Source organism: Peromyscus leucopus, chromosome 2 (assembly GCF_004664715.2).
Source record: "Peromyscus leucopus breed LL Stock chromosome 2, UCI_PerLeu_2.1, whole genome shotgun sequence".
In the NCBI taxonomy this organism is placed as follows: domain Eukaryota; kingdom Metazoa; phylum Chordata; class Mammalia; order Rodentia; family Cricetidae; genus Peromyscus; species Peromyscus leucopus.
The window spans coordinates 103,938,642-103,959,670 of record NC_051064.1 but is presented as its reverse complement, the minus strand read 5'-3'; the positions used below and the strand labels follow the sequence as shown (position 1 = coordinate 103,959,670).

The following is a 21,029-nucleotide window of genomic DNA, read 5'->3' as shown; positions in this document are numbered from 1 at the left end:
TTCACCCCAGCCATAGTGATATACCTCATCCAAATTCCTCAGAAAATCCAGCTCTTTCAAACTTTCACCCATCTGCAATCAAAAGTCATGGGAAGACCACGTCTGGGAAAGTGGTTACACAGACAGACAGACAGGCAGACAGGCAGACGGATGGACACACACACACACACACACACACACACACACACACACACACACAGTTCTTTCAAAGGCTCACGTTGGCCCTGCTTCCCTATCTGAGCTCTTGGAGGATCTAGTGAGGGAGAGTGTCTGCTCCAGCGAACAGCAGTCAAAGAACTAGTAGTGACAAGATGTATCTAGTAAGACAAAAGAGAGAAACTGAAGAGCTAAGGATGGGTGAATGGAGTTAACCAGAGGTTTTATAGTGTGTATTTGTCAGGGGTATGGCAAATGTACCCAAGACTCCAATTGAAGGATTGGTGCCTAGACAGGTGATAACTGGGGACTTTTATCCAGTTACTTCCCGTGGGTCTGCCTCCTCCCTCCTCCCTCCTCTCCTGCATTTAAATCACCTGTCCTCCCTGTTGGGAGAACTGAACGAGACTGACCCCAGACAGCAGAGATGCCCTTCACTGTCAGCTAGGCTGAGTGACAGGAAACACCATCACTGCCCACTCCGTCCCCAGGATCCGCTAGGCACCAAGCTCCATGGTAACTTAAAATCTCTGACTTAATTTATTTATTTATGTGTGTGTTTGTAGGTCCGTGTGTGAGGCGGCCACGGAAACCAGAAGAGGGTGTCAGATCCTTTGGACCTAGAGTTGCAGGTGGCTGTGAGTCGCTAATATGGGTGCTGGGATCAGAACTCAGGTCCTTTGTAAGAGCAGCAATCACTCTTGACCTGTGAGCCATCTCTCCAGCACTCTATGTTAACTTTCAACATATACCATGCTGTTAAGTTTCCTTCCTTCCTTCCTTTCCTTCCTTCCTTCCTTCCTTCCTTCCTTCCTTCCTTCCTTCCTTCCTTCCTTCCTTCCTTCCTTCCTTCTCCTTTCCTCTCCTTTCCTTTCCTCTTCCTCTCCTCTCCTCTCCTCTCCTCTCCTCTCCTCTCTCTCTCTCTCTCTTTCTCTCTTTCTTTCTCTCTCTCTCTCTCTCTTCTTTTTTTTTTTTTTTCAAGACAGGGTTTCTCTGTGTAGTTTCGGTGCCTATCCTGGACCTCACTCTGTAGACCAGACTGACCTTGAACTCACAGAGATCCGCCTGGCTCTGCCTCCCGAGTGCTGGAATTGAAGGCATGCGCCACCGCCGCCGCCACCACCACCCTGCTCATCCTTTTACTTTTTATACTATGCAGTCGAGTTGATTATTCTCACCTCATAGATAAAAGAGAGGTCTTGAGCTGGCACACACCTGCCACCTCACCATGCAGGAGGCTGAAGCAGGGCCTCATGTTTGAGGCTAGCCTGAGCTACATAGTTTGGGCTACATAATGAGCTGTTGCCTGGGAAAACAAAAACTTGAGGTCTAAAGAGAGGAAGAATCCTGCCATGAGCCCATGCTGGCGAACAGGGGCTGCAACTGTGGCAGCCTGTGGTGAGCCTGTTCCTCCTCAGGGTGGTCCATAAGGCATAGGCCCAGTCTAACTCCAGAAGAACAGATTCCTGGGTCCCTCCTAAGAACAATATCTAGAATTTGCATTTTGGGGGCATTCTCCACATAACCCTTAGAACATCAAACTGATAATAACCATTGTCCCTAAATCAGCATGGGGTGTGGGGTGGGGTCGAGTGTACAGAGCTCTTAAATGGGACTGGCTGCATCCCCTTGTCTCTCAGTCACAAGGGAAGACAGCATCCGAGTACCCAGGCTGAGGCCCTGAGGGGGAGAGCCACGGAGAGAAAAGCCACGTACAAATAGGTGTGGTAGCACCACACCACAGAGGCATAAACCAGGGCTGTCCACATGCTGGAGGACAGGTAGGTAGCAGAAAGGTGAGTGTGGAGTCGTCCTTCAAATATTCCAATTTTCTAAACCCATCTACCAACATGTAGCAGCGAAACTAGTATTTCAATGAAAACTGGCAATACCCCAAGGCTGCTCCAAGTGTTCGATGTCTAGAAAGGCCAACCCTCTTGACAGGCCTGCAAAGCAGGTCCTTGAGACCTGCACTGGACAGCCGAGGAAGCTGGTTCAGGCTCAGGTATGGTTCTGTGGAGAATTAGGCTATCAGTATGCTTGAGAAGGCAAGCCTCTAGGACAGCGCTATGGCTTCCTGCAACTCATGGGATCTGTGAGTATCAACCTCCCTGCAGTATGCAAACCTCTGATGACTTAGGATATAGAGGAGAACCGGAAAAAGGAGAGGGATGCAAAACTGCCAGACCACAGAAGTAGAGGAGAGTCAGGAACCAGCGTTTGGCTAGGCAAGGTCACGCAGCCCAGCACTGGGTACGAAGAGCTGCTGGGGCCTTGCCTGATAGATCATCAAAGCAGGGCACAGGCCTCTATTTCTCTTCCTTAAGCAGCTACGGTTAGAAGGAACTTTCATCTGAAAGGAAAATCTGGAAGCACTGCCTACCATTCATGAGGGCATAGGTAAGAATCATTACGGAGTTGTTCAGAAAGCCATTTTCTTCATTGATGACGCGGAGAGTTGCCTTTTTATCTTCTTCGGAGGAGTCCTTTGATGTGATGCCCGCTGACAGGTAAATAATGACCATGTCTGTATCTAAACAAAAACACACAAACCGAGGTTACATTCAGATTCTGGTTAGAGGGAGCTCTGTAGTTTTCCCAGACTTCCCCACCCAAAGGACCTGGCTAGCCCCTTGTGTCCTGAGCCTTTCCCATGCGATGGATGTGCTGGCTTTCATCTTGCTAATTCCTTTTCCCTTCCATCCTGGGCTCTCTGGACAGCAAGGCCTCACTTATCCAGCGTAAGACGCTCCTGACACATTTACCAGATGAAAGACAGTGATTTCCTTCAGGCACCCACGCTGTGTTCATTTAAGCCAGCCTAAAAGGAAATCTCCCCAGCTTCTGAAATGAGGATTCAGAATACAGCTTATCCCTTCCCCAGTCATACAGGGCCATTAACAGGTGCCACACTTTGGGGGAGGGGGGGAACAGACATGGCTTTAAAGTGGAGGTTCTTTTAGGGCTTTGCAAACATGAAAAATGATTTGCCAAACCCCAAGTACCGACAAATACAGTTTGATTTGGAAAGCTTATCAGTGTAGCAAAGCCAAATTATGGATGCAGAAGCACCATGTGCTCTAAACTGCTACTATAAACTGCTTAGTGTGTCTGGGTCATGTAGGCAAAGGTAGTCATCTCTTCCTATGTACAGTTGGAGAAATGTCCAGAAAACGGGACAGAAACCCGTACCAACTTCACAAAGCTGCTGGGAGGAATGACGACTGGTCAACTGAATGAATGGGTAGGTAAACAAGAGGGTGATGGCCCAAGAGGGCGGGCGGTATGTGAGAAAGAAGCCTCAACACGCATGGGTGTGCACTCCTTGATCGGTCTGGGGTTGACTTGTGATTTTAATTCAAACCACCCTCCAAATCAGGCCAAGGAGTGAGTGAGAAATAATTGTAACTGAATGAGAAGTCCTTCCCCAAAGTGGACTGACTCAAGAGAAAGAGTGGCGGGCCTGGGGAGACAGCTCAATGGGTAAAGTGTACTTCCAAGGTAACACTTCAAAGCCAGGGGTGGTGGTATATAACTACAATCCCAGGGCTGGCAGGCAAACACAGGTGCATCTTGGGAGCTTATTGGTTAAGCCATTCTGGGCAGGAGGACAAGCCCTAAGTTCACTGAGAGACTTCGTCACCAAAAAATAAGGTAAAGGAGTGACTGAGGAGACATCCTGACATCCACCTCTGGCATGGGCTGCTGCCAGGTTCCCGCTCTGTTGCCGCACGGTGCAGTTTTGCCGCAGAGTGGCTGCAGATCGGCTGCATGCTGCTGTGTTTTCCCGGAGTGCTGCGGAGGTGCATTCACACACAGACACACAGAGGGAGACGGGGGGATGGGGATAGTGGACTGCCTACCTCTATGGGTAGCAAGGGAGGGATGAAAGAGAGCTGGGTCTCTAGATTGCTTTCTAACACAAAGGCCTTTGGGTCAATAGACGGCTTTTGGACACACCGTAGGGAATCTTATCCCTGTGTACAGAAATACTTGTATACACGTGACAGTTCCTCTGGGTCCTGCTGCTATCATTTCACTGGGGCTACTTTAGAGTAACCATGGCAGGCAGCCTAGTTGCTTTATGATCTATCTCATGACATGGGTGCCCTTGGGAAGCTACCTTCTGAGGGAAGGTGGGATTTAACATCATCAAAGGTGATGGTGTTATGGTTGTGTTACAAAGCAATATGTAATAAATACAGTTGCCATTAAAGTTATCCTCACAGAGATATACAATTCTTGAAGTTTGTAAAGTTCCACTTTAGGTTTTGAAGTGTTTATTGCTACGCACAGAGTAATAACTTATGTAGGATCAGTGCTACAGATAACCAAACTGAATTTAGTAAAGTTGGACTAATAACAAATACATCCTCTTTACTACTAGCAAAGCCAAATAGGATGCTTGGACTTTCCTGACTGCAAATGTAAATGTCATTGGAGATCAGGAGGTGAAGGCTGATGTAAAAATTAAAATCCTTAAGTTTTAGGAAAATTCCCACATTAATACTAGATGTCAATATTTTCTCAGTTGTTACTATATTCCTGTATATTACTTTACTAGAGTTTGAAATATCTTACTTAAGCTTCACACTAAAACTAAATGTCAAACAAACCACAGCATGAAATAGTTCCTCTTCTTACTGGCGGGGATACAGTTGTATCACAAGCTCACACAGTATGAGGGAAACCATCTCTTCTTGGCAAAGGTCCTATTGGTGATAAATTCTGGGATGTACCTGGACTGGCCCCTAAACAGAACCCTTTTGATTTGAATTTTGTCCACTGCCTCTGTGAATGTCCTTGGGGGCGGTTGTAGAGCAGGGGCCATGACTGGAAAGGTACAAGGCCCAAGCCCTTAGCTTCCTTTACTACCTGGGCACAGTCTGTTTTCATCCCACAAAAATTATTTTGCAAAATTCTTACTAGGTCTGCCCAAACCCTATTATATTATCACCTAGTCCTCAACCAAGTAAAACTGAAGTTGTTTTTCCATTGGTAGGTAACATACATACATACATATATATGAAACATTTTTTTCATATAATTTATTTTGATCTGGTTTCTCTTTTCCCAATTCCTCCCTACCCACCCAATTCCATACCTTTTCTTTCTCTTTTGCTTTAGAAAACAAACAGGCAAACAAAAAACAAATAAACCAGGATAAAAAAAAGAAAAAGCACAGCTAGGTGGTGGTGTCCAAAGCCTTTAATCCTAGCACTTGGGAGGCAGAAGCAGGTGGATCTCTGGGAGTTCAAGGTCCGCTTAGTCTACAGAGCAAGTTTCAGGACAGCTAGGGTTACACAGAGAAACCCTGTTTTGAAAATCAAAACAATAACAACAAAAAAAGAAAATGACTATAGCTGGAAGTTTTCCTGTGTCCTACTTGGCCTGAGGTGCCACAGTTGCTTATAAAATAATCACTCAGAGGCTTATATCAATTACCAATCGTGTGGCCTATGGCAGGCTTCTTGCTAGCTATCTCTTTCATCTTAAATTAATCCATTTCTATTAATCTATGTATCACCACGTGTTCTGTGGCTTTACCTGCATTACATGTTGCTCCTTGGACAGCGTTTGGTGTCTCCCCTGACTCTGCCCTTCTCTCTATATCTCTACTTGGATTTCCCACCTGGCTGTAAGTTTCTTGCCATAGGCCAAAACAGCTTTATTTACTAACCAGTGGGAACAGCGTATATTCACAACATACAGAAAGACATCCCACAGCAAACCACCCCCTCAAATAAAAAAAAAAAAAAAAAGAAAAGAAAAAAAAGAAAAAGCACAAGAAACACACAACACACACACACACACACACACACACACGCCCCATAAAACACAAAATCTGAAACCATAATATACAAACAAAAGATCAGTAAGACAAAAAACTCCCAAACATTTGAACATGAGACAAAAAGTCTATAAAAATACCATTAACTTTGTGTTAGCCATCTACTGCTGGTCATGGCGCCCACCCTTAAGTGTGTTTAATACACCCAGTAGAGAAAATCATTTTTTCTTTTACAATTAGATGTCAATTGGAGATAGTGTCTTGGTTAGGGACGATGAGGACACCCCATTTAGGACTGAGTGTTCCAAGGTCTCTCACTCTCTGCACATTGTCCAGTTGTGGTCTCTGTATTTGCTTCCATCTCCTTCAAGAGGAAGCTTCTCTGATGCTGGCTGAACAAGGAAGTGAGCTGAGTCCCAGTCTGGGGTGCTCACGCGACAGTTTTAATAGGTTTGTTCTGATTTGACTCTTTGTTTACTGTATTCTCTGAGCCACCCACTGGTGGGGATGTATAACACTGGTAAGGTTAGAGGTGGCTAATTTTAGGGATTTGGGGACTCTGGGACTCTCTCTTTAAGTATGTAACTAGCATGTCTTGGAAATAACATCAGAGGAAAAAAACAATTCAAATTTGAGCCCTGCACATACAATCAGATCTACCCTTGAAGTCACCCTCCTCTTGCTATGAGATGATTCCCAAACACCACACACAAACAAACACATAAGAAACAACCTAAAAGGTTAATGGTATTCCTTATGGATCTACCGAGGCAGTGAAAAAGGACCGCACCGTGGATGAAAGTTTTAGATTCTGATTAGTACAAGATAAATGAATGCAAAGCTACAAAACCTGGTCAAGTCTGGCTTCTGTTTATCCGGTCCTGATGTGGGTAGAGGCTTCCCTCTTGTCACCAGGTAATCCTTGCGGTAATCCTATAGGGTAAGTCTCACTGCTGTAAATGAGTTGGGGTTGGAGGGCTCGCAGGGGAGGGGACAGAATAATGACAGCTAAAGTTGCTGAACAATTATGAAGCAATCCTGGGTCACATTGTCATACCCACATCACAGACTAGACCAATTATGGGCAGCTCAATTGGTCTTCCCACCTTTCCAAGGTCAGAAAAGGTTACGAGTTGAAATCCAAGACACAAATAACTCAACCTCTAGGCCATGTTGTTTGGACTACCACAAAACCTGGCATCACAATGTGGACAGTGGACGTTGCTGAAGCCTTCCCTAACAAACCAAGTTGGGTTCTTTTTCTCCTGAACTGCCAATAGAGTGGGGGACTGCAAGCTAACCTTTGGAAACATCTTATTCGAACTAAAAGAAAAAAAATCTTCTCGGAGCGTTTTCAGACCTCTGCTAGAAAAAGCTGCTCAGCTTTTTGATGGTCAGTCTTCTCTTCATGCTTTTGTTTGCCAGCATAAGAAACCACAATACAAACAAACAAACAAACAACAAACAAACACAGGAGAAAGCCTCCTATGAAACCAGGATTCCTCCCAAGGAGTAGTACAGAGAGCTCTGTGAGAAGAGGGTTAATAAGGTTTTAAAATAAGAAAAACAAGAATGCTTGAAATTCACAGAGGAAACCCAGATCTCTGCCTTCTCTTGAATCAGAGGCTACGACCATGCTAGTGCCACCTGCCCTGGTGAGGCAAGCTCCTCTACCATTCCCACATCTCCAAGGAATGCTCAGGAGCATCTCTCTAGCTGCCTCCATGCTGCAGGCATCTGGGTTTGCCAGTGCGAGCTTATCAGTTTTATTTGAGAGCAATCAAAACTGGATAGAAACCCCCATGACAGGTCAATAACTCAAGAGTGAAAGAGAGAGAAACCTTTTAGTGAGGGACTGTGACCAGCTAGCTGGCTAGCTTTACTAGTTGGTGTTCTGTGGCTGTGGGAAACATGGGCAACTTGATTTTATCTTACAGCAGGAACCTGGAGGCAGGGACTAAACACATAAAGGAACATGGCTTACTGTCTGCCTTGCTCCACGTGCTTTTTGAAAAAACAATCCAGGACCACTTGCCCAAGGCTTAAAATATATTCTTTAAATTTAATAGTATATATTAAATTGGGTAATACTAGCACTCCAGAGGCAGAGGCAGGAGGATGGAAAGTTGGAGGCCAGGCTGGGCTATATAGTAAGACCCTATATTAAGAAAGAAAGAAAGAAAGAAAGAAAGAAAGAAAGAAAGAAAGAAAGAAAGAAAGAAAGAAAAGAAAGGAAGGAAGAAAGAAAAGCAAGCAAGCAAAACCCAACCCAAAACAGGATGCATTAAATTTTTTAAATAAAGAAAAATGGCTACAGATTTTTAAGTGTAAAAGGAGAAATAAAAGAATCCTTTGAGAAGTTTCAAAGCAGAGTCCTATTTCAACCACTCTTGTCCTTCCTTTAGCATGCATCCTTATTCCAGATTTTTCTCTAACACATGGAAATTAAATTAGAGTGCCTTTGTACATGGGAAGTGTGTGCTCATCTAAATGACAGCTGGTTAGAAAAGAGGGATCAAGGCAAGAATCCTTGTTGCCCCCTCCGGAGCACATGTACACCAGCACGGAACTGCCCCAAGCCCACTGGGAGGCAAAGCCAACAATTAACATTAAAGAGGATGTGGCTATTCCCTTGGGAAATAAGTGAGGATGTGTTCTTAATAAAGGGGCAGGAAGAGGAGGCTCTGGGAGTCTAGAAGTCCCCCAGACTAACCATGGTAAGATGGAAAAGATGAGAACACTCATTAGATGGCCATGAAGATAGCACATGATAATTTTATCTGAAATCAACTGGAAAGTTTCCCCTCTAGTTTTGAACTATGCAACCCATTACTGTGGCCATCTCTCATAAGTGCACTTACTTGATTGGAACCGAGTGTTATTGCTGGTGCTTCGAATCAACTGGAATGCTCTGTGAAACCCCACTGCATGCTGGGTAGGGCTGTCCGAAGGCTTCACACTGCTAACAAAGGTGGACATTTTCCTTTTTGTCTCACTGGTGGCCGGGGATAGGTATGTCTTATAGCACTGGTCCAGCGAGCAGGTCCTGACGGCATCTGCCACAGTCAACACAGAAATCTGGAGGACAGAAAAAACACCTGATGACTTTTTCCTCTACTATTTAAAGTTTTATTTTGTTTGTTTGAGGCAAAGTCTTCCTCATGTTATTAATGTTGACCGCAAACTCTTGGGTTCACATAGTTCTCCTGCCTCAGCCACAGTGCCCAGGCTCGGATGTTCAGGTAGCAGGAAAGCCTCATTCGGGAGAGGCCTGTAAAACAGGTTCTGAGTTTAAAAATAAATGCCTGAAGTCATCAACCTGTCAAATTTGAAAAGAATTTGGAAAGAGAGAACCCAAGAATCCGGCCTTTGAGCCAAAAAGAAGTAGCAGTACAGTGTTTGCATATAATACTTAAAACAACAAAAAAACTCCCTAAATTCATGCAGAAAAAATGATGGCAAAAGCTGCCCATCTTGGTTTTCATACTGGAGAGCAGCGTAGGGAGTAGTGTGGTCCTGTGCATTTTCAGCGATGAGGTTAGTAAGAAAAGGTCTTTGGTGATGGAAAAGTCACAACACTCGGGCTACACGACAATGGTATGGACACACTGGTGCCATCTGGTCCACTGGTGACAGAGATGTCACTATGATGCCTCTGACTGAATATAATAAAACAAAAATAAGTGTTGGAAATATTCAAGACAGCTTTCATGCCCCAAAGGGACACTGGGATAATAATCACCTTATCATGTTCATCAATGGCACGGAGAATGACCTGAGCAGCATCCTTGGCAATCTGGAGCTGGGTGTCAGTGACTGAGGCCCCATGGTCTAGGATCACGACTATGTGCTTGGACTGCGGCCGGACAGTAGAGACATATATGGGCCTAGAGAAAGGAAAAGGGTGTTAACACAGCTGTGAACACTACAGATGTGTGGGCTCCCCAGGGTGTATGGGTTCTTCTAGGGGGGGCGCAGGTGGAAGTGAGTTCAGAATGGAAGGGGGAGGGGCATTGAAAAGAACAGGACCCTGAAATTCTGACTTTAAAGACGTGAGCACACCTTCTGAGAGGCTGACTTCTTCCACACACTTGAAAGTCCCAGCTCACTTCTACAGGGTCCAGGCTTTCCACTCACTCATTCTGCTTTGGGGAGTGAACTGCTGGCCCCTCAGGCTCTAGAGACTTGGTCCAAAGGGAGAACAAGGCCCACTTGCTAGAGTTGGCTTCTGTCTTGCAGACATACAGACGATGTTTTGCTAGCAGTAAGCTAGCCTGTGACCTGGGCATATGCTGGGCAGTTCTAGATGGCAGGTTGGCCTTTCTCTTCACATACATACACCCCTGGTTCAGGGAGCCTTCCTTTCCTCTCTATGTCTCAGCAACTCATACAGACCAGCCACCAAAACGCTCCTGAGCCGAGCATCTCAAATCATGTCATCAAAATTTGTCTAAACCTGCAACAGCCATGCTTTCTGCCAGGTGCTTGTTGGTCGACCTGAAGAAAGAGGGGAATGCAGAAGCCATGGAGGGGAAATAAATGCCTCTGATCAAAGCAGCCTCCGCTGCCGCTGCGTGGACCAGGAGGGGTGGTAAGAAGAGGGTTAATGAGCTCGCTATTCATTTTAAACCTGGAACAAATTAGGGGTGGTTTCAGAAAGCATATCGGCCTCAAGAGAATCCTGTCCATTATTGACACCTTTAAAACTAGAATTTTCTGTGAAATGTGAGCTGCCTGTGAGTCACAAAAGCCTGGGCACAAGAAATGTAGACCAAGTACAAAAAAAAAAAAAAAAAAAACCTTAAAATCTGGCCAAGTTTACACTAGCTGTTGGCAAGTCAAAAGTCTTGTATTGAGACTGCCTTAGCAGTTCCCCAGTCAGTACCACTGAGCCAGCAGGGAGATGAGATAAAAGAGACCAGGGTAGGTGGCCTCGGGAAGAACCAGGAACAGAACAGTAGGACCTCCTGACCAGCCCTACACTGACACCAGGTTGGATGTTCCATGCGTGCGTGCGTGCGTGCGTGCGTGCGTGTTCTTTTAACTAGGGGAGAGGATTTTTCTTAAAATGATGTACTGCCTTTGTCCTAACTGATTCACCCAATGAAAAGCCCAGCAGCTTTATCTAAAGTGGCTTCAGGGGGACGTATAAATAGCCTTGTACGTTCCATGGATAAACTGGGAGTCAACCTCAGAGCTTGATTGGTTCCTTTCTCATGTGCTGTGCTCTGAAACCCACTGGAGTCTTCGACGGGTTGTAGAGAGTTTGCAAAGGCAACCAGTTAAGACAAGTCAAGAGGCAGGACTGGCAATCTATCTATGAGGCGGGGAAACATGGTCACGCAGCCAAAGAGTCAGCTTCATTCTAGGCAGGCTCGAGCTGGAACTTGCAGATGAAGGCTGAATAGTGATGAGACCCTGCCCTCCCTCCCACGAGCTGAGGCAGCGGGCCATTTAATTGGTTACCTCAGGAGCAAAAGTCAGTCTTTGCGTCCCCCAACTAGTCCGGTGGTTCTCAACCTATGGGTCTCGCGACCCTTTGGGTATGTGTGGGGGTGTTGACTGACCCTTTCATGGAGGTTGCCTAAGACCATTGGAAACCACCGATATCCACGTTATGATTCACTACAGTAGCAAAATTACAGTTATGAAGTAGCAACAAGAATAAATTTTATAGCTGAGATCACCACAAATGAGGAGCTATAGTAAAGGGTCCCAGCATTAGGGATGTTGAGAACCAATGAACTAGACACCAAAGCCATGATTTCTGGTCCAGTCTTCACGGCATATAACTGTACCAGAATATCTAGGGAAAGAATGGAAGAAAAACCATACAAATAATAACAATTTTCTCTCCTTCCTTCCTCTCCTTCCCCCACTTTGGGAAAAATCCTGGATACAATCTAAAGGAAGGATGAAGGGATACTTTGGTGATTGTTTGGAGAAGGCCATGGAGAATAGGCATCTCCCACTACCTCCAGGCACCCACACCTGGCACTGCCAAGGGAACCTGTTGGGGCTCAAAGGAGTCCATCTTTGCCTAGGGCCTTCTGTAAACTGATGAGCCTTGTTTTACAAATGATCTTACCAGGCCTTTCCCTCTGGCTACATGGTACAACCAAGTCATTTTGGTGTGAGAAAGGCCGGATAATGGTGACCTTTAATCCAAAGCTCTGTGAGTAACCTTAGAGCTTGCGGTGGCTGCAGTGTGCATGTAAACTTCAAAAGTGTCAAACCAAACCCATTGTCCCAGAAAGGAAAATCAGCCACAAACTTTAGGGCAATTACATCTTGACGCTCTATGGTCGAGCTGTGGAGAAAGTGCCACCATGTCTATTTCAACAAAGGTGTTCACGGCACAGAAGAGTAAATGCAGCAAGTCACTGTCTTTCCTTCCCACAGCCCTGCTTGGTGTGATAGAGAGCTGTGGGAAAGCTCTGGGCTTTGCATCCTCACTCTGCCCTAGCGCGGGGGTGCCCATCTGTACCAAATGTAGACATTTTCCAGCAAGGAAAGGTTTCTGAACGGCTTGGGGCAGAACCGAGTGTGGAACTCACTGCTGGGGTTGAAGTCTGGGGTCCGGCCCAGACTGGGCAAATTCTCTCCCCAGAGTCACAGCCCACCCCGCCATGCAGATGGCCGTCAGCAACAAGTGACCTCCGCAGGACGTCAGCATACCGACTGCGATGCTCATAGCTGCCCTTACACCGGAACTTGTGTGCTGGGAAGACAGTGAAAATTCCTTCCTCCGAGCTGAAATACTGCCACTTGATTCCAGGGTTGGATTTCAGGTTGTCTGCAAGAACTGGAAGAGGAAGAGAATGAAATATAACCACAGAGCCCACAGGTGTGTGCATGCACGGCTCTTCAGGCATCTGTTTTGCATAAACTGCTTGTAGTATGAAGAAATCCCACCAGATAGAAGGTTGTAAATTTTCTACAAAACGTTTTCTTCTTGCCCTTTAAAAAACATCCTGTGAAGTGAGTTCCAGGATAGGCTTCAAAGCTACACAGAGAAACCCTGTCTTAAAAAAAAAAAAAAACACAAAAAAAACAAACCCAAAATAAAAAAACCAAAAACCAAAAAATCCTGTGACTAGGCCAGCCTGGTCTATAGAGTGAGCTCCTCGGCAGCCAGGGCTACAGAGAAACCCTGTCTCAAGAAAAAAAAAAAAAAAAAAACAAAACAACAACAACAACAAAGCAATCTGTGGGGGTGCCTGCATGCGTGCATGTGCATGTATGTGATGTATTGTGTACACACGCCAGAGCTCCTGGGTAGAAGTCAGAAGTCAACCTTGGGTGTTGGTCCTTGCCTTCTGCCTTGTTTTGAAACAAGGTCCCCTTTTTGGTGTTTGCCACTGCGCATGCCAGGCTAGCTGGCCTGAGAGCTTCACCTCTCCCTCTTATCACCAAGATTATAGATGCAGCTACTGTGCTTGGGTCTCTGTGAGCTCTGGGGATTCTCCTCCAGGCCTCATGCCTTTACAGCCAAGTGCGTTTCTCACTGACCTATCCTCTAGCTCTCAAAGCATTCTATGTTGTTCCCATTACTATGATTATTATTATTGGCAAGATCTTGCTGTGTAATCTAGGCTGCCATCCAATTCACCATGTAGTTCAGGCTGTCCTCGAACTCACAATCCTTCCTTCTGCCTGAGCTCCTGAATGCTGGGGTTGCCAGTGTCACCACGCGGAGCTTCCGAAAGTGGTTTTACTCTTCCACAGTCAGAATCCGCTCCCTGCTTGGAGCCATTATGCCTTTTTTACTCACTTCTGTAACAACTCAGGACTTTACTGCACATCTGACCATGCTCAGATCCCTGCTGCATGCACTGCGGCCTCCATCAAGAGGAGCAAAAGCCCATCTTCCTGTAGTCACCAACATGCCAGCAGAAAGAGACACAGAAACAGAGCTCGAAGCAGCGCTGTGGAAGGAGGGGTGTGGGAAACGGCAGAGAACTGGAATGCCTGGGCTGTGATCTACCCAGCATACACACAGCTCTGTATACACACAGCTCTGAACGACCACGTGGCCCAGGTAAGGATTTGTTTTTCTAGCTGAGCTGTGACTCTGACAGCAATGGTCAATGTCACCTCTTTAGTAGCGGAGTTCCCAGGGTGTTGCATTTAACATGTGCATGATCAAATTCAACCTGTGGTCTAATTTCCATGTTGCAAATGAGGAAATGAGAGCTTAAAGATGGTTCCCGGTGCTTTCCTAAGTCCAGCAAGTTTTGTTTTTATTTACCACGCTTGTACCTATCTGTGTAGGCACAGCTCATACACTTCTCCCTCCAGATACCATTTCAAGTGCATACAAGCAGCAATGTGGCCCTTCAGAGCCTGGAGCCATAAATACACAGCATCTAGTGAGTATTTCCTGAGTATATGTAAACCCACATCTGGCAGGTGGAAAGGTGTCTCCAACACAGCTCTTCTGACTCTCATATTCTTCAGTCAACAATTCAGTATCAAACATAAAAGGGTGAGCTAATATGATGCTTGCCATTCCTAACATCAAGGGCTACTAAGGTTCTGAAATGGAGATGTGAAGACTGGCAGGACAATTGGGGGCAATAGTACCCGGGCAATCCAAAGGCATAACTAGGCAACCACATGAAGGCTTCCCTTCTTTGAGAACTTCATGAAGAAGGCAAATTGCTGGTCAGCTCTGTCTCTTCAGCACTCAGCCCTGTGGCTGGCCTGACAGGATGCTTCAGTATGCTGGCTGGACTAAATTCCCATCTGACACAGGAAGCTCTTGCTTCAGCTCTCAAGTGCTCTTGCCTCTAGGTCACTGTTGTATCTATGGTCCTGATGTCCACTAGACTTGGATCAACCCTTCTCCCTTGGTTCTTGGCCTGTCATGAGAATGGAATTGCTTGGCAGAATGGAAGGCAAGAGATCCAAAGAACCAACCTGTGCTTTGCCTGGGACAAACTCGTTGCGGGAGATCAGAAATACACACTGACCCCTTTGCTGATTCATTAGCACAATATCTGATGAGCAGCTTAGATGAGGTTTAGGGGTGCTATGAAGGACAGGGAAGATCTACCAGGTTATGAGATGGGGTTGGCCACAAGCACTGGATGAGAGTACCTCCTACCTACCATGTGTAATGCAAGCTGTCCTGTATACACCACAATGGATTTTTGCATTTGGGCTTGCTTAAAATGGCATCCCAAATTGCAATCTGTGTGGAAGGATGGGGACATGAGAATAGAGTAGTAGTATCATCTTGCAAATGTTGACCTAGCCAGACAGGAAGCCAGAGGTCAAGGTCAGCTCTCCAATGTATCATAGGAATGGTGTATAAGCACATATCAGCTGTGCATAGGGTAGAGTGTAAAAGGGCATATCATCTGTGTATAGGGTAGAGTACATAAGCACATATTACCTATCTATATCATATCATATATCGGTAAGTAATACATAGCATATATATCATCTGTTATGTATACGGTAGTAGAGTACATAAGCACATATCATCTATGCATATGGTAATATATAGCACATATCATCTGTGTATAGGGTAGAGTACATAAACACATATCATCTGTGCATATGGTAATATATAAGCACATATCATCTGTGCATAGGGTAGAGTATATAAGCACATATCATCTGTGCATAGGGTAGAGTACATAAGCACATATCATCTGTGCATAGGGTAGAGTATATAAGCACATATCATCTGTGCATAGGGCAGAGTACATAAGCACATATCATCTGTGTATAGGGTAGAGTACATAAGCACATATTATCTGTGCATATAATAATATACAAGCACATATCATTTGCGCATAGTGTAGAGTATATATGTACATATCATCTCTGGTTGCCATGAACAAAGTAGATCCCAGAGTAAAATCTAGTTGGCTCCAGTCTCTTTCTGAGTGAGATTTATCATGTTTAAAGTTTTATCTACTTTGCATACATCCTCCTGCCACGGGCAATATGCTCTCCCAGGACCGAGTTAACAAACAAGACAGTAATTAAAATACACAATCAGTGTTAAAATGTCAGTTTCATCTTTCTTCCTGGCATGTAGAGAGACAGTCTGGCATCAGAGCTGTTCCCACCTGTCACTGGAAACACTCAAAACACAGAGAAAGATCACGACGTCGGTCAGTAAACGGCTCATTTTACACTGAGATTCACTTTTGATGTGATTGCACCTTGAAAAAGCCACAAGGTGCTGCTGGTCAGCTAGCCTCCTTCTAGGAATATATGCCCAGGGATCCCTAGGACCATTTTTATGTAAAGGTAAATAAGGTTCCAGTCTAGCAACACGGAGCAGGGGTTGCCCAACAGGAATTCTGTGCTGATGAATTTCTGCCATTTCATTCCAACCTCAGCAAGTCAACCTTAGCACGCAGAAGGTTTCAGGTACTGGAATTAAACCAGAATGGCAGGAAGCCACAGACACGCAGGAGAGTGTTCAAATTCCCACACATGCCCATTCCCCCAGGGTTTGAAGGTCCACCTCCCAGTCCCAGCACAGTTTTCTGGTTGGGAATAGCAGTGTGAAACTTCTGTTGAAGGACACACAGGAGAAACTCTGGCTTTTCAGATCATACCATCTGACAAAACTCCTTCTGTTAGTACAGCAAGAAGGCCGCCACAGGCATGTCCCTGATCAAGCGCGGCTGTGAGCCAATCAGAGCATATTTACAAAATTCCCTGGCGAGCCATATTTTGTCAGTGGTTCTCCCCCAAAGCCATGCAAAACATACGACACGCAGGATTCGGTGCATTTCCAAACGTGTATATTTTTTAGCAATTACCAGCTTTTCATTCCCCCCCACCTCCACTTATTTGCGAAGGAGCCATGAGGCAGCCCCCCCCTGCCCCCGCCCCCTGCCCCAGCCCCGCAATCCAAGCAATAAAAGTTATTATCTCTAAGGCACATAAGGAAATAGGCTCAGAGAGTTTCTGTGACATGCCTGAGGTTTTACTTTGAACAAGAAGGGCACGTGACTCCAGCCAATGTGAGATCATGATGTCTGTCTCCTGCCTCTTGCCAGGCAGTTTGCCCTTGTTAAGGTCATTCCCCTGGATGGAGTGAGCATGCTCTCTGGTGGTGTCTGGCTGATGTGAGTGTGTGCAGACACAGAGAGGCCTCTTCTCTCCTCGCCTCCTGGGGTCTGAAGCCTTAACCTTGATCTCACATTTGCACTGTTCGCCAGGCAAGCCCTGCCAACCCCTGCAATAAAAAGGCAAACACTGCCTTTGGAAGTAAAGGAAAGCTCGATGACCTCATTTAAAAGTAACATCTGTAACAATAAACAGGCTCTAGGAAGCTATTAAAAGGGAGCCAATGGGACCGGGAATGTTTTAAAAATAAATCAGAAGTCATACAGTGCGTGATACATTTAGTCTCACCACAAAAGATCATTCTGGATCCTCACAATCATTCTTGCACTGAGTGTAACAGGCAAGGGTTCTCAAATTCTCCTTCTCGGGAGTCCTTTGGCATATGATTAAATTTCATCCATTATCTGGTACTAGCAGAGGAAGATGAATATGAAGGTAATGAGACCCCCAGGACCTAGAAGTAATCCATCAACATGGAGCATGTATAGCTAAGCAGGCCCCTCTGTGGCCTAGATGCAGAGGTGAAGAGAGCCTTATTAACTGGGATGGCAACCCAGAGGGGCTCCCCACCATTCCAGTATCAGTTACATGCTCTGGCCACTTGAGGTGGTGTCTAACTCAATACACGACCCTACCTACTTCTTTCTCTTTCCTCAAGGGTGTTGGAAAACATCCAGGAAAAAGCTGGGCCCAAACTACTGGCCCAGGATGCATGGTATTTGGCTTCAAACCATTAACAGGCATGTTTGCATCTGTCTGTATCACTCTGCACACCTAACACACACACACACACACACACACACACACACACACACACATACAGAGACATAGATATAGACACAGACACAGACAGACAGGCAGGCAGATACACACACATAGACACACACACAGACACAGACACACACACATACACACAGACACACACACACAGACACACACACACACACACACACACACACACACACACACACACACTGAAGGCAGCAATAAATCAATATTCTTCACAGAAGTTGGCACCCAAGCTTGAAGATACAGTGTGCTCTGAAGTCCTAGGGTTGGAGAAAGGGAGTTATCTTTTGACACCTTACAATCAGCATGACTATTGTTAAGGTAAATTGTAGACTTATATTCCTAGATCTAAGATCCTGGAGGGCTGGCTCCCCATTCCATCCACATTCAGGCACATGTTCTCTGAGAACTACCTGCAGCACACAGGTTGATGTGATCTACACTTCTGTTGTATAAATTCTAAAGGCTCTCTTTCTACTAATTCTAAAGCCAAAATAAATGAAATAGTCTGACTAAATCAGTATGGAAGCACTGACCATTTTAAATATGCTTTACAAAGGCAGCCTCTCTATCCTTCATGCATGACTGCTTTGTCGAGAAAGTTTGCAAATAAAACCACCTCATACTATTAACTATTTATCTCAAAAATAAATAAATAAACAACCCAAAATATACGTAGTTCTCTGGGTAAATATACATATAGAGTTTAAATGAAATTTTCTCATCTGGGCTGAAAATATTCCCTCCAAGAGCCAGAGGACCCCCTACCCCCAAGAAAAACCAACACCAGGCATGAGAAGCCCTCTTTTGAGTTTTCGGCAAGGTTGTCCAAGAAACTCCCCAAATATAAAGCCTATTGCTGTTGCCTTTGGCTACCCCCTGAGCTGGTTAGTTTTATGTCAACTTGACACAAACTAGTTATCTGAAAGGAGGGAACCTCAATTGAGAAAATGCATCCATAAGATCTGGCTGGAAGGAATTTTCTTAATGAGTGATTGATGGGGGAGGGCCAAGCCCATTGTGAGTGGTGCCATCCCTGGGCTGGTGGTCCTGGGTTTTATAAGAAAAACAGACTGAGCAAGCCAGTAAGCAGCACCCCATCCATGGCCTCTGCATCAGCTCCTGCCTCCAGGTTCCTGCCCTGTTTGAGTTCCTGTCCTGACTTCCTTAGGTGATGATTAGGAAGTGTAAGCCAAATAAACCCTTTCCTCTCCAAGTTGCTTTGGTCATGGTGTTTCATCACAGCAATAGTAACCTTAACTAAGACACTCCAGAGGTGGAAGGTAAGTTCCTATTGCTGAAGACACCGTGGACTTCAGAAACAGGGCTCAGAGGGCTGTGAGCTGGAATGAATGTCTCCTGAGGACTAGTTTTCACGGCACCAGAAGATGCAATGCAACTTATAAAAGAGAGAAACAACCAACAGTCCTGCCCAGCTAAGACACTGATAAGTCACAACGACATGGCATCACGTCCCCAAGGGTTGGTTACCTTGGCAGTAACCAACAGCTCTGTAATTGTTCTTAAGACCCACTTAACAAAAGAAAAACCATGCCTGGTACTAGAAACCTAGTTAATTAATCAGGGCTGGTGAAGATCTTGAGGAGAACCTCCAACTATCACTTAAACCAGTACCAACCCGAACTACTTTCTAACCTTTCCCCTTATACTCAAAGAGAAGCACAACCAATCAAAATGCAGGGTTGTGGAGCACAGTCCTAATGGATGCATCTAGAAAACACACCTATGGCTCAGGGAACGTTGTGGAAGAAGAGGCAGAAAAATTATAAGAGCCTGAGGGTTAGGGAGTTTGCTGTGAGATTGTGTCTCCCAGTATCATCAGAAACTACACACATGAAGCCTCTCACCAACACGACTGTCGAAACACAAGCCGGGACGAGGACAACAACAGACATGCTAAAGTGGACAGAGGACAGCCGGCACGGTCCCAGCCGGCATGGCCCCAGCCCTACATAAAGGACTATGGACGACTAGGGAATGCTGAGTGCGAGAAATAGTCTTCCTCAGGACGGACACCCAGATGTGTTATCTAATACCAAATGGTCAGCCTTGACAACATACATATGAGTAATATTCAGACAGAGCAGGTTATATTTAGGAACACACACACACACACACACACACACACACACACACACACCCTACACTCACAACAGCATTTTTTTTTTTTTTTTTTTTTTTTTTTTAAAAAGAGGCCATGGATTTAAAAGAGAGCAAGGAGGAGTAGATGGGAAGGTTGGAGGGAGGAAAGGAAAGGGAGAAATGATGAAATTATTATAATCTCAAAAATAAGAGAAAAAAGCTTTATCTACAACAAACAAAAACAGTCCCAAGACAAATAAGCAAACAAAACACAAAAACCAAAAACTAGCTCAAAAATTGACAGGTGAATGGGTATTAAAAGCTTATTCATAGGATAATGGGGAGGGGTGTGCTTAGTCATGTCAAATGTATAAGTTGAACATGTTAAACATGAGAGTTATTGGATGTCAATTATACTTCAGTTAAGCTACTTTGCTAATAGAACAGTGAAAAGCTATGGTACTTCATGTAGACGTTTCACACACTGTGTGCCAGTTTTCATCATCAAGCTGTGAGCATGCACTTTTACTCCCTTGGTACAGAGGCAACACTAACTTACTCAAGGATCCAAGGTTAAGGCTACTGTGCTTGATCTGGAAAACACTTGGGTCTAAAGCCTTTGCTCTTTCCAGGACACTACAGCACTTGTGTAAGTCAAGAACTACAAGATTGACACCGGCCTGTGGGAGGTAGAGACACGATGAACCTGAGCTAGAGGATAGCCTGGACTACAGTGTGAGGCAATTACAAAAATCAAAGAAATTAAAACGGGGCTGGAGGGATGGCTCAGTGGTGAAGAGCATGCACTGTTCCCCAAAGGACCTGAGTCGGGTTCCCAGAATGCACATCGGCTGGCTTAAAACTGCCTGTGATGCCAGCTCCAGGGGATGTGATACCTCTGGACTCTGAAGGCACCTGCGGTCACAGACACACACAGACACACACAGACACACACACAGACACAGACACAGACACACACACACACACACACACACACACACTTTAAATCTTTAAAACAAAACAAACTAAGACAAAGGTAGATGGAAGCTAAAGGAAACACGTAAGAATTAGTAGTCACCAGATAAAAAGC

General features: G+C 45.2%; 1 protein-coding gene across 1 annotated transcript in view; it reads right to left on the bottom strand.

Annotated features, from left to right (window-relative positions):
* Cachd1 (cache domain containing 1) overlaps positions 1-21,029 on the bottom strand; it is a 223,825-nt gene that overhangs the window by 45,568 nt on the left and 157,228 nt on the right. Inside the window, exons 5-8 of the mRNA XM_028870244.2 lie at positions 12,626-12,752; positions 9,690-9,834; positions 8,809-9,025; positions 2,540-2,689 (exon numbers count right to left, since the gene is read on the bottom strand). Of these exons, the coding sequence (XP_028726077.1) occupies positions 2,540-2,689; positions 8,809-9,025; positions 9,690-9,834; positions 12,626-12,752 (639 nt within the window). The remainder of the gene's footprint in view (positions 1-2,539; positions 2,690-8,808; positions 9,026-9,689; positions 9,835-12,625; positions 12,753-21,029) is intronic.